At 46.9% G+C, this 13,268-nt stretch overlaps 1 protein-coding gene across 4 annotated transcripts in view; it reads right to left on the bottom strand.

Annotated features, from left to right (window-relative positions):
* Window positions 1–13,268, bottom strand: part of PLEKHM3 (pleckstrin homology domain containing M3) — a 146,328-nt gene that overhangs the window by 58,404 nt on the left and 74,656 nt on the right. The window contains exon 6 of one of the 4 annotated variants that reach the window (XM_028151143.2): window positions 12,245–12,314. The exons of the other annotated variants lie outside the window; for them this stretch is intronic. Within the exon in view, the coding sequence (XP_028006944.2) occupies window positions 12,303–12,314 (12 nt within the window). The 3' untranslated portion in view covers window positions 12,245–12,302. Of the gene's footprint in view, window positions 1–12,244; window positions 12,315–13,268 lie in introns of those variants that run through there. 4 annotated transcript variants of the gene reach the window in all.

Below are 13,268 nucleotides of genomic sequence, written 5' to 3'. Positions count from 1 at the left end.
CCATTGCAAACAGGGTCTGGCCTAAAGATAAGCACTCAACAATAAAAGTAACACTTGGAGGCACATAATAAAAAGCAGATATTATTAATCTAATCATTAGGACAGCTTTTCCACTTTACGAAGATTTTAAGCACCAGAGAGATTATGTGACTTGCTAAAGGATAAGCTGTTGTCACCCTGGGTTGTGGGTTTTCTAAATGCTCCGCTCTCTCTCCTTGACTAAGTGATAGGAAATGACCGTGAAACGAGCAAGTCCCTTGCCTTCAGTGAGTGTGCCTAGCTCAGGGACTGAAGAAAGCAGACCGAAAACCCAGGCCCTTTTAGCTCCTCCTGCCTGTCAGATGAACAGTCCCTGCCCCCAGCAGGCAGTAGGCAGAGAAAGGAGAAAAAGATGAAACTCAAATCGGTAGTTTTATTACCTGCGATTGCCTAGCCTACTTTCTCTCTGCACCCTTGACCTCTGCTCCAGCCAAGAATCCACTCACAATACCCTTCCCCGACCCGCTTTATTCTTCAGCTCGAAACCTTCTCTTATGATGCCCCGATTATTGTCCCTTGTGCACACCTGAGCTGCAGCGGGCTCTCGCTGTTAGCCCAACACAAACACCAACTCCTAGATAACCTGACTGATGTAGCAAACCCACCACATGGCACACCATCTTCTTATATTTTTATTGGCCAACTCGTGTGTGCTGGGTGTTATTCTAACTGCCACTGGATAATAAGGTACTGAGATAATTTGTCTTTAAGGACTATGTGAAATCAAAATATTTAACTTGTTTATATAAGCTGTCCTTCATAGCATATTTGTAAAAATGCTTGAAACAGCTATTTCATGACACAAAAAAGCAAATCATCAGTTGACCTTTGGCAAAGGAAAATCTTGACATTTGTCCCTGGGGACTGCAGGGGCTGAGATCTGGCTCCAGCTCCAGGTTCCTGGCTGTGCCCACAGCCTGGCTGCTTTGTGCAAACTGTCCGGGAAACCCTAGAGAGTAGATGGAAGTAGAGTGGCTTCCACAACTTCATTGCTTCTCAAGTATCATAAAGTCATGGAACCCCGGTCCTGAAGCTGGAAGGGGCTGTAAAAATTGCTAATGCAACCTTTTACCTCACAAATGAGGACACTTCAGACTCAAGAGGTAAAGGGATGAAGGTGGTTTCTATCCAAATATGACCGTGACTCTCTTTTTGGGAACAGATATAGGACAAAACCAAAGCCTGAAAAAAAAAAAAGTGGTCCAAATTTGGATGTACTGTATAAAATTGTCGTTTAAAGATGCCATCTATCTTTAACTCACTGGTTAACAGGGCTAAGAAGAATCCCTATAAGGGTTAAGTTAAAATCTATTAGAAGAGAAAAGAAACCCAGCTTTTACAAAGCCCGAGAAGTGCTAGGGACGGGGACATTTTCAGAGGTAAGCCGTGTTTCCACTCCTGAGTGAGACTTAATGGAACACACGCATTCAGGGAGATGCGTGGAATTTAAACACAATTCAACACCGGTTAATTCTAAGAGTAAAGGCCCTTCAGTCCGAGCTGCCTTCCGCCTCAGCATTAAAGGAAGCTGGAAAGCCAATTACACTCACAGCGGGGCCTCCCCCCTACTGCAAGGGAGGAATGCACTGCAAATTCTGTGTGCTTTACAAGCTAGTACAACTGTAATTGCAGGTGGGAAGAAACATGGATTCTCTTTGTTTCTGCCAACATTTCAGTCTGGTAAGCTCCTCCCTTCTCTACCTGCAGAATTAGGGTGGACTCAATATTTTTTTAAGCACAGAAAATAGTCCATGATTCTGTAAAATTGAAAAGGTATCTGTGCACAGCCCACCAAAAGGGCATGCATCCTTCAAAGAGACAGGTGCTGAAGGTGCCTACCGTTTGGGGGAAGCCCAAACCAACCTTCTGGTTCGAACTCTGAAGGCCCCTCAGCAAGACCAAAGAAAGGTGGTGAGGCTGGAGGGTCACACGTGAGTGCTCCAGCATAACCTCAGGGAGAGCTCCTAGCCTGGGCGTGGGTTCTCCAGGTGCAATTCCCCGTGCGGCCACTAGGGGAAGGCTAGCCTAGGACCACCCTGGAGGTGGGGGAAGCGTTCCCTACCCAGGTGCTGAGCCATATGGTGACACCTGCTGCTATGGCAAAATCCAGGCCTAGAAACACCTGCAGAACCCGAGGAGTAAAACTGGGTGTAGCAACCATTGTTTCTGTGGTGTCAGCTGGAGTCTGGTGTCCACAGATGCAGAGTCTTGGTGACGCTGGAGAAAGCTAGCTACAGGGAGCCACTGGTGGAAAGGTCCACATCTCATAACAACACTAAGACCGGTACTTATACCACTAGAAGGCTCATATACTTGACTCTGAAGTCAGCAGCAATTCAGGACATTGTCATATGCAGAATGAAGCGGGCATTGTCCACAGAACTTGCAAAGATCTGAGCCCTCGGGTCCTCAGTGGTCTTGAAATAATGTCCTGTCTCTAAGCTGGGTCCCTTCTCCAGGTGTCCCCAGATTCTGCTCTCTAGTCTCTGATATCAGCCTCCAGCCTCCTCTCCAGGTAGGAGGCCAGGTCAGACATTGCATAGTCTCCTCACTCTGGAGCCCCCTATGCACCCTCCCCCCTCGCCATCCCCACTGCCAGGCCCGGGGGGGCCCCAGCTGTCTTGCACGCTGGTGGAGTGGGACACGGAGATCCGGAAGCCCGAGGGCCCGATGCCTGCATAGACGCAGGCCGTGCTGCTGGCCAGTCCCACGGAGCCCAGGGTGGCTGGAGAAGCTGGAGTGGGTGCTGAAGTTCATGCTGTTTGGGGAGCAAGGTGAGAGGCTGAGACTCAGGTTCAAGCCGCTCAAGCACAGTTCTAAGTGTCTGATAGATATTAACGCCTCTAAACCTCACAAAAACCTCTCGGGGAAGGTACTATATTCCCCACTTCAGAGATGAAATGCCTCTTGAGGAAGAGAAGTGACTTGCCCAAGGTCACCTAGTGAGTCTGGCATGAGCTGGCATTTGAGCGTGGGCAGTCAGGCTCCAAGGCCCCAGCACATAACCACTGCACCATCCACCCGTCTGCGATGCCCAAGGTCAGGTATCATTACCGGTCTGGAGACCTTTGCTCCAGGCAGAAACTCCATCCCACGTTGGCCTCACGCTGGCCTGCTGGTCTCCTGACAGCCATCTTAATTTTGATTTCTATTTAATTTTCCACCTCACAAAGCAGCGCCGGGCAGAGGGAATCTGGGGATACCGTTTGAATATGATTTATTAACCGACAGCTCCAGGAAGTAGGGGGCTTCCTTGCTGCCACCTGACCTCCGAGTGTTTGCATTGCTGTCCTGACCTTGCAGAGTGACCTGGAATGGCTCGCCCGTTTCCTTGTGCGTGTCCACTCTCAGAGCCCTGCTGTCAGCCTGCGCACGTCTGTCAATTAGGACCTCGAGGGCTGGGGATGGGGGTCTGCAGGCTTTTGAGGAGCACAATCTAACCCTAACCTCTGGATTCCTTCTCGTAATTGAGCATTCATTAGTTTGACGGAACAAAAGCAGGCATTCTCTAGTATAAAGCAGAGGTCAAAACCAGTGGCTGTGTTTTGTTTGGCCTGCAGAGTGTTTAAATATTGAGAAATTTCACATAAAAATACGGATTTCCGGCTTTTCTTGGAAAACGGGAAGGCATGACAACTAGGGCGACTTGAGTAGCAGCTGTCCCCGCAGAGGGGGGCACTCTCTGGTTTGTCATCACGGCCACCGTACACCTCACCTTGGCCCTGCGTGGGCACAGATGCCACTTGCCTGGCCTCTGCAGTAATCCAAGTCTACTGAACCCTGTTCTAAAGCCCTACTTCCCTCCTTCAGCATGCGGACGGCGCTGCCCAGTGTGCTTGGGCCACCCCTACAGCTGCACCTTTCTATCCTGCCCCCGGCACCTGACACAGAAACTGGCACATCAGAGATCTTGCTTTCTTCTTATCTGAGTGAATAAATGAAGGACTTGCTCTCAGGAAGAAAGTGAATTTGAGGGACAAGAAGACTGACAGCTATGAAGCCCAGGCTTACTAATGCTTCGGCAGCTTTCTGAATGACCGAGGCTGCTGCCTAGGCCTTTGCATTGTTTGCTGTGCTGTAAGGATCTTCCCTGCTGTCACCAATGACTCTGAATCTTGTTTAACATTCCAGGAGCAAATGTGTTGATGGTTTAACAGGATTTAGCCAGAAATGAAAAAAAAAAAAAACACACAAAAAACAAGTCATAATAGGAAGAGCTGTCCCAGTCAACCTTCTATTTTTTCCTCAGGAAAATGAGGGTGATGTTGTTGAAAGGCAGCAAGTTCCAAATGTGGATGGAACCGCAGGCTGCTGTCACAGCCAAGAGTCTTGGCTAAGACACACTTATCTGTGCTAATCTGTCTTTTGAGGCGACCACACTTCCGGTTCCAGTTCTGGAGCATCGTCCAGTGCATGGACTTTGTGAAAGTGCTAGAACCTCCTAAGCCCTCAACACCCAACAAGAAAGAGCTTTCTCTCGGTCCCCCGGCCCCTGAAGAGCAGCAGCAAGTGTAGACTGTTGACAGGAGGCCCCAGGGGGTAAAGTCCCACGGGTACCACTAGGTTGAGCAGAATCCTGGGCAGCCTCATACCAGAAGTTCTCGGCACACGGGCAGAGTATAGGAGTTCGACCACAATCAGTAAGAATCACTAGTCCTTTTCTGAGAAAACGAGCTCTCTCAACTTCAAGGTGACCATGGCTCTGGGCACATAGTATGTGCTTAGTAAATGTTGGCTAAATGAAGAGGAAGAAAACACCAACCCAGAGGTTTGGTGATAGCAAATGATCATGTTTCAGGTGCACAGGTGGGCTGGAACGGTTATAAACTCTACCCTCTGCAGCTCTAGGCTGGGGAGACTTTCACAAACTCTTTAGAACAGACTTCAATTTCTCAGGAAAGCAGAGTGACCCCATCATACTCATTCCATGAACGTTTGTTGAGACAATTTATCAAAATAAGCCTGAAGCATGCAGACAAAACGTTCTTCAGAAACGTCCAAGTCTGTAATGAAAACGTTCTCCTCATTTCCATCACAGAAACACTGTGATCGGTCACGAGGGGTTCAGGGCTCCCGGGGCCCCAAAGCCCTCTGTCCCTCCCCTGGCCTGGCCCACATCCACGGGGCCTCACGTCTCCTTTAGAACCAAGCTTCTAGGAAGGCCTCCCTGACAGCCGAGTTCCTGGGTGTTTGTTCTGGTCACTACGGCTGAAATCAAGTGACCCTAAAACCCAGTGGTGTAAGACCGTCGTTTCATTATGCTTAGGTTCTACAGGCCCGAGTTCAAGCCGGACACAGTGGAGATGGCCTGTCTGAGCTCTGTGATGTCTGTAGCCTTCTCTGTAGCCTCCTTGCAAGCTAGGGGTGGGAGTCATTTGGAGGTATTTTCACTCAGGTATTTGGTGTGGATAATGGCGGTCAGCCAGGACTCCTCATGGGCTGGTTGACATAATGGCTGGTTAACAAGAGCGAACATCCCCACAGAGCACCAGGTTGAAGCTGTATCATTCTGTGACCCAGCCTTGGAGGTCACACAGCATCTCCTCCATGGTCACAGGCCCATCCAAATTCAGGGAGAGGGAACACAGACCCCGCCGCCGCCCTCTCGATGGGAGGAATGTCCAAGTCACAGTGTACGAAGGGCGTGTGGGATGAAAGCTACTGTTGTGTCCACCGTCACAAAATAGAACCGGCCACACTTCGTTAGATGTGTTTCCCAAGGGCCCTGTGTTCAAACCCATTGACTTAAAAGGTGCTCGTCTGCCTCTTTCATTAGACTGAACTCGATGAGGAAAGGGACCGTGACTACTCACCTTCGTGCCCTCTGTTCCCGGCACAGTGCCTGGCACACAGAAGGCATTCAACACGTTTGTTAAACTGAACCGAACAGAAAGGAAGAACCAGAAGGGCCCTTTCCTGTTGGTTGTTGGCGGCCTAAGGGAAGTCTGACCAGGGAAGTAGAATTAGCGTGAGCGGGAAGGACCCAGACCCCCTTTATGGGCCAAAGCTACTCGCTGTGAGTGTGTCATACATGAGAGGGAACGCTTGCTTCCTTTGGCCTCTCAGGCTGTTTGTAGAAAGTAACTGTAAAGAGTCATTGCTGATTTCATATTTCTCTTTTCTTGAGCTTTTTGAAAGTATTTCTCCCTTTGTATCTCTGTGTCTCAAGCATGGCAAGCATGAGATTACCGAAGAGGCTGCCTGTTTTTAATACTCAGACGCTCACTCATCTTGCACAGCCGACGGACGCTGGACAAAGAGCCAGAAAACCCCGGCTTCCGTCTTGGTCCAGTCACTGGGTAGGAGCTGGGTAGCTCTGGCCAGCTGCTAACTTTCCACGTCTCAGTTTTCTTGTCTGTAAAGGGGCGTGTGAAAAAGGCAGACCTGCCTCTCTCTCAAAGTTATTTGGAAAAATGCTTTTTAAATGGTAAAGCAAAATACAAATACCAAATGCGATCGTTACAGGATACGGTGGTTTTAGGACACATTCGCATGTTCTTTGACAAGCCTGATTTTGGAAGGTGAAACTCTAATTCTCTTCCATAAATGTGGGCCCAACAATGTGACTTATTTCAAATGAACAGAACGTGGCAGAAGTGATGCTAGCTGGCTTCCGGAGCCAGGTCCTGAGGAAGGACAGCTTCACCTGCTTCCACGCTCCAGGCCGCTGGCCAGCCAGCCGTCACATCCTGAGGGCACGTGAGCAGCCTGTGGAGAGGCCCGTGGGGAGGCGTGGAGGCCTCCCACCAACCACCAGCACCAACTCGCCAGCTGTGCGATTAGCACACCTTGGGAGGCAAAGGTGTCTTCGGGTGACTGCGATCCTGACCAATATCTGGACTGCAACCTCCTAACACCCTCCACACCCAAACCGCCCAACTAAACTGACCCAAATTCCTCACCCAAAGAAACGGGGGGAGACAATGAAGGCCAACTTTTAAGTGACTACGTTTTGGGGTAATTTATTATACAGCAGCTGCTAACTAATACGAACCAGCCAGAGGTGTGTGGCAGACATTTCTGTTTCTCTAACCATTTGATGGGTGAGTTTTGATCCAAATCCTTTCCTGTCTATTCCTAGTGACTCATATCATTCATGTGTGAGGGTCCAATTCCACCGCCGGGCTGATCCAGGTGGCTGGATGCCAGGAAACTGGATGCCCAGGAAAGCGATTTCAGCAATGACTAAACAGTACTCAATTCTGTGGTGTATCATCTATTACAATGTTGTTTACATTTGACGGGCTGAGGGTTGGCTTCTGGAATTCTCATCTCAACCTGGAGGACAAGGCTCTCTATCCAACATTCACCACACAGTCATCTTTCCCACCTGGTTCCCAGCGCAGCCACTGCGCCTGCCCCGCGCTCATTCACTGCTGAGGACCAGGTGTGTGGACACAGTTGGGTGTGGAGCCTGGGTCTGCAGACAGACGAAGTTTTCTCTAGGCAAAGACTAATCAGCTGGTATAAAGAGCAATCTGTATCACCACCTTGATCAACTACTTTAACTCGCTCAGAGAACTGGTCCCATCACGCAACCACCAAAACCCAGCAGTAAGATCACCAGGATTCCAAAGACGGAGGCCCTGGGGGAGCAGAGACCCAGTGCCCGCCCTGGCATGTGGCAGTACTGTCACTCCTCACTCCACCCAAGATCTGAACCCGAGGCAGGAACTGCTCGGCACCCACCGCTCCCCCAAGAAACTGCCTGTTTGCTCGGCTGCCAACTGCCCATCCTCACGGAACAGCATTCGATCCCTTCCTTCCCTCCTGAAAGATCGTCAAGGGAAACACACAGGCGCGCTTGTTAGAGATCCACTTATTTAAAAGGCATGACTTTTCCACAGATAACATATGGAAAACGAACTCATTAATTGGTTGGAGCAACCCTGGCTAAAGGAGCGAACAGAGGTTTAGTGATGTTTTCCTGAGGCCTCGTTCCTGCCTCACCCCACGTTAGGCTGGGGGGGGGGGGGCGCGTTTGAAGGCAGCGGGCAGTGGCGGGCACCGGCGCTGGCCACAGAGCAACACAGGCGAGCTGTCACACTTTGTTTTTCTGCTTGTTAAATCCGAATGCTCCTAATTAGTTATCCTGCCCGCTAACGCCTAGGCGGACAATGGCGTGGGGATCAGGGGTGCTGAGAGGCTGTGAATACGAGTTCCTCGGCTCCCGAGGCTGGGGGACTGCTGACTTGGCTGTGGTACTGAGGCGCCGTGTTCCTCTCGGCTGTGAATTGAAAGACGGCAGCCCCGTGTGAATAAAGGTCATCACCTGTTACTTCTCCGGTGAAAGGGCAGCTGCGCTGGGTGCCCACTTAGGCTCGGCCTTTGTCCGCTGGCTCTGAATAGCGCCCACAGACAATAACATTCTCTGAGTCTGTGTTTGCTTGGCGGGGCAGGGCCATGCGAAATTACTTGCATAACTTCCTGGGAGAAGAATTCAGTAAAGTGTGTTTTTAACAAGTGGCCTTGAAATGCCTCAAACATGGCCTTTTGGTGATCACGCTCACTAGCTAGACAACACGAGAAAATCTGCAAGCTGGGACCACCGTCCGCATTATTTCTCCCGAGGCCAGTTCTGACATATGTTGAGGTCACGCAGATGACAATTCCTAAGCTCCACGGGGACGGAAGACCAGCAGAAACGTTCACTGAAAAGGTAGCGAGCTGTTCAGGGATATTTAATGTTCAGAAAGTTGGTCACATCGAACAACTCACCATTATTCTGACATTAAAAGCAGAGATTGTCATTTGGCTTTAGAGATCAGCATTTCTAATATTGTTTTGTTTCAGGGCTAACATGAAAATGATTAGTTTGGTTTTCTGTTGGGAAGAGAGCTAGCGAGTTTAGGCTAGTGTACGTGTGTGTGTGTATTCATCCATCCATCCATTCATTGGAAGTATATGCCCAGCTGCTTAGAATAAGTGTTACTGTGTCAGCATAAAACAAACCAGGCAGACCCTTAGGCCACTGCAGAAAGGCAGTCTGCACTCGATTTACATCTCTCTGCCTGGCTCTTGAGGGCTATGGGCCCCCCTCTCTGGCATCCTATCCATCTCACATCTCTTTAGTGAGTACTCCAAAGTCCAGACTTCTCCATCTTTTTCATCATTAAAACTTCTCTGTTCAAATCTCTCTCCCCTCAAATATCATGCTATGTTTTCAACTGATTAATAAGACAAATGAATTGGTGCCAAAATAATTTATTCTTCTTAGGTAATATATTTCGTATTAACTAGAACCTAAATTGCCTTAACCTGCAGGTAGATTCTGGTTTGGAAATTTAGGGAAGGTGAACCATGGGGAGGTCAGTTCTTCAGATGGTCCCACAAGAGGAGTGTGTGTGTTGGGCAGTGAGTGGGGCGGTGCAGGGAGTGGGTGGGGAGGGCCCCCCTCTAACCGGCCGCCTCACCCATGGGACCCTCCAGTATCCTTTCTCATGAATCATGGACAAACAGAATCATTTAGTGCTTAGCTTACACATGCCCCAAAGGTGAGTAACACCAGAAGAGTTAGTCATTAATATACATTTTGGGTTTTTGTCACAAGAGCGTGAGTAGCCAAAATTTAGAAGTTAAACCTGACCTTTCCTTTCAGCAGGTAGCGGGAACCTGAGAAGAATTCTCCTATCACTTACTCAGTCCGAGGAGTGACACATTAAACCCGGGGTCTGATTTGCTCCTTAGAAGCAGCTACACTCTCTTGAACATTAACTTACATAGACTAATGTATTCTACTGGTAAAATGTGGAACCTTCTCAGTGTTAAAATAGCTGAGGGGACGGGGTAAGGGGATGGTTTGCCCCGTGGTTCCCAGGGAAAGGGGAGAACTATGCACGCAGAGTTAGGGCGTCTCCCTGCTGTCTCTCACAGGAGCGTCTCTTTTTATTGTATCCCCATCTTGAAGCTTTTCCATGGATTGTGATAGTGATGGATAGACTGAAAATAACCAAACACAAATTCGATTCTGCTTCCCATTCTCAAAGTATCAAACCAGGAGAAAGCCCTTAAAAAGTAGTGCCTCCGTTTCAGAACATGCACCAACAGTAATGGAAATATCGGGAATGTGGGGGAGAAACACACTGTAAAGTCACCCCCATGCTGTACACTGAAAGCAATACAAAATAATATTGAAAGTAAACTGTAATTGAAACAGACAAATTAAAAAAAAAAGTTGAGATTTATAGATTTTAAAGCACTAATACTTGTCCATTGGTTCACATATGCTTAGTCATTGCCTGCCAAATCCTTATAAGAACCACCTGTCGGTTCCAAAACACCACTGTGCATTCTCACTTCCTGAAAGGACGCTTCTGTTCATAAGATTTTATTTTCTGTTAGATTTACAGGCAAAGAGCACAGACTTAATAAGATTTTCTAAAAATTTTTACTTTGCTGATCAGAAACTCATCTGAAATTCCAAACGTAAGAAATGAGTAACTCCAGCCTCTGCCCCATCTCCTCCCTACGTTGGCCCCGTTACTAGGCCAGGAGGGGCCCTTGGCTCCTGTCTTTCATGTTGCATGTTAGGCGCTGCTGTCGATTACAGTCGGGTAGTGACTTGTTTAGCTGCTGCTTCCACGACAGTGCTAGTAAAATCCAGTGAGTAACTTAATCACTGGGGAAATAGACAATTAGGGACTCAGTAGCAGCATAAGCTATGAATGTGGCCAACAAATGGCACCCACTGGCCAGTGGGCAGGTGACACCAGCTCCCAGAACAACTTGAGGGAGATCCCTTCGTTCAGCAGGGTCCGTCTGTGCTGTGTATTTTCCAACATCCAAGTGTATGATCATAGGGGAGAATGCAGGCAAAGAGGCCAGGCCATTCAAATAATGAGAAGGGGGGGAATGGCCTTGAATTCAAGCTGCATTAGTAGCTGGAATTCTTCAGCCAAATTGTTGAACTGCGTCTATTGGCTAAAACTTTAGGGATTGTTACTTATGAAAATGAAAACAGACACACAGAGAGAGATAAGAAGATAGTAAATATTTTTGTACCAGAATTCATTCTTTCAGCGCCGTAATTTTTATATTATTAGTGTTTTGTGTACTGTATTAAGATTGTATATACTTAAATTATAAATCCTCCTTTACAATGTTTATTGAATTCTTACCTTTCTTTTTTCTTTCTGGAGAGAAAGATGTCTATATTTTGTGTTTTTAAAATAAAAACTACTAAAAAATAATCAAATTCTTAAGAGTAATTTGGAGAAAGAAATCTGCCTTTAGGAAGGATATTTGTATTATTACTGAGATCTATAACTCTTTAGCTACTTGCTTTAGTTTATCTTCCTCTCCCCTGAAAACCTTATAAACTGAAATGCATGCCTCTATAGCTGTTTTCTATAACAGAAAGATCTGTGTTTAGAAAGAACTTTGTTTCAGGGGTGAGGGGAGAAATGACTGTGAAACTCCTTAGCTGACATGAAACAGGATGACGATAAGCCAGACAGAGGCCAAATGGCACAGGACAAATGGGGCTGGCCAGCTGGGGCAGGTAGGCCAGCCACCTGCCACCACTAATATGCTCTGTCCCAAAGCAACAGTATTTTTTTCCTCTGTGTGTTCCCTTCCCTCACCTGTTTATTTGCAGGAACAGTTCAGATCCAGAAAAAGGGGATGAAATTTACTCAGAAGCCAAGGTTAGAGGAGGTGGAGGTGCCCTTCAGTATTGATAGCCTAGATGCAGACAGATCAAAAGCTAAATCCAATTTAACCCACCCCAGGCAGGAAAAGTAATTGAATTAAACCTCCTCTAAATATGATAAGTTTGGGGGTTTTAAAGCCAGGCACAAAGAGCCAGGTTGGAGTAAATGGACGCAGGGAGCTCGAGCCACCCCGCCCACAGGGAGTTTGAGGAGCTGCTGCTTTGCCTCTATCATTTTACTACTGAGGCTGAAAACTGATTAAGCTGCTTATGGGGCTCCGGGGGCTAATGGTCTGGCCCACCAAGATTTATGTAAGCGGCTTGGCATGTATGGTTTGATTATTACAAGGAAAAGAAAAGGAGATGGGGGAAGATAGCAGGGTATAGGGAAGCTTTAAAAAGCAGGCTTTATTATGTCAAATAGATGTACTACGTTGGCGCTGTAAAATGAATATGGAATTACTCTGATTCTCTTCATCTGGTATCAAAACTCATTTATGAAAGGCGTCCTCAAAGAGGACTCACTTTGGAGACCACCTGTTTTATTTTCAAGAATACACTGGTGCCTTTAAACATACTTCTCAAGTGATAGTCTGGTCCTCAGATACTACGATCAGTTAAAGTCCTAGAAAATAGATAAATGCATAATGGGTATTTTCATCATGATTCCCCTTGAACACCACTGGGAAATCACAACTAAAAATACATTGCTGCCCTGGCCAGGTGGCTCAAGTAGCTGGAGCATCATCCCGTACAGGGTCGATCCCCAGTGGGGATATGTTCAGGAGGCAACAGATCGATGTTTCTCACATCAGTCTTTTTCTCTCTCCCTCTCTCTCCCATCTTCTCCCTCTAAAATCAATAAAAACATATTCTCAGGTGAGGATTAAAAAAATAATAATAATAAATAAAAATCTATCCCTTTCCACCCCAGCCAGCAGACTGCTCGCTGCAGCTCGATCATGCAGCGATGGGCAGGCAGACCTGGAGGAGTGGAGGGAGCTGATAGGTGCAAATAGGCTTAAACTCAATACCCAAGTGAAATTAAAACTCTAGTGTTCTCTCAGACCTCTCCCACTAAATGCTCTAAAAGTATTTCTTTCATTTAAAACAAATTTCCTACCTTTTAAGGGACAAAGAGAACACAAAAGTCTTAAGTTTAAACCACAATTAAGATTTTTTTGTCTTGAAAAATGACTTAAGATCTGTAGTTTTCCAGTTGACCTCATTTCTTCTGGACGAAACAACCAGAGAGAAAAACAACCAACAAAAGAGCAAAATCACAGCAGTTGGAGATGTTCTGGAAGTTGTCATAATTACTTTTTAAAATTAACTCTTGAGAGAATTAATAGATATGCCTTCATTTAGTGTCTTCTTAGGGAGGAAGTTACTGATTTAAAGGATTAAAACAAAGCTTAACATATTCAGAACTTTGGGTTGAACAGACAAATGTCAGTTTTCTTCCTGGCTGCTAACCTGTCAATCATTAAAAGAACATACACTAACAAAAGTATAAAAATATTATTTTGATTCTTATATACTTTATGTTTTATTAAAATTTACAGTCACCCAACTGTGT

Source organism: Eptesicus fuscus, chromosome 11 (assembly GCF_027574615.1).
Source record: "Eptesicus fuscus isolate TK198812 chromosome 11, DD_ASM_mEF_20220401, whole genome shotgun sequence".
Classification (NCBI taxonomy): Eukaryota; Metazoa; Chordata; class Mammalia; order Chiroptera; family Vespertilionidae; genus Eptesicus; species Eptesicus fuscus.
Note: the sequence above shows the minus strand (reverse complement) of the source record. Positions and strands in the feature narration are given on the sequence as shown.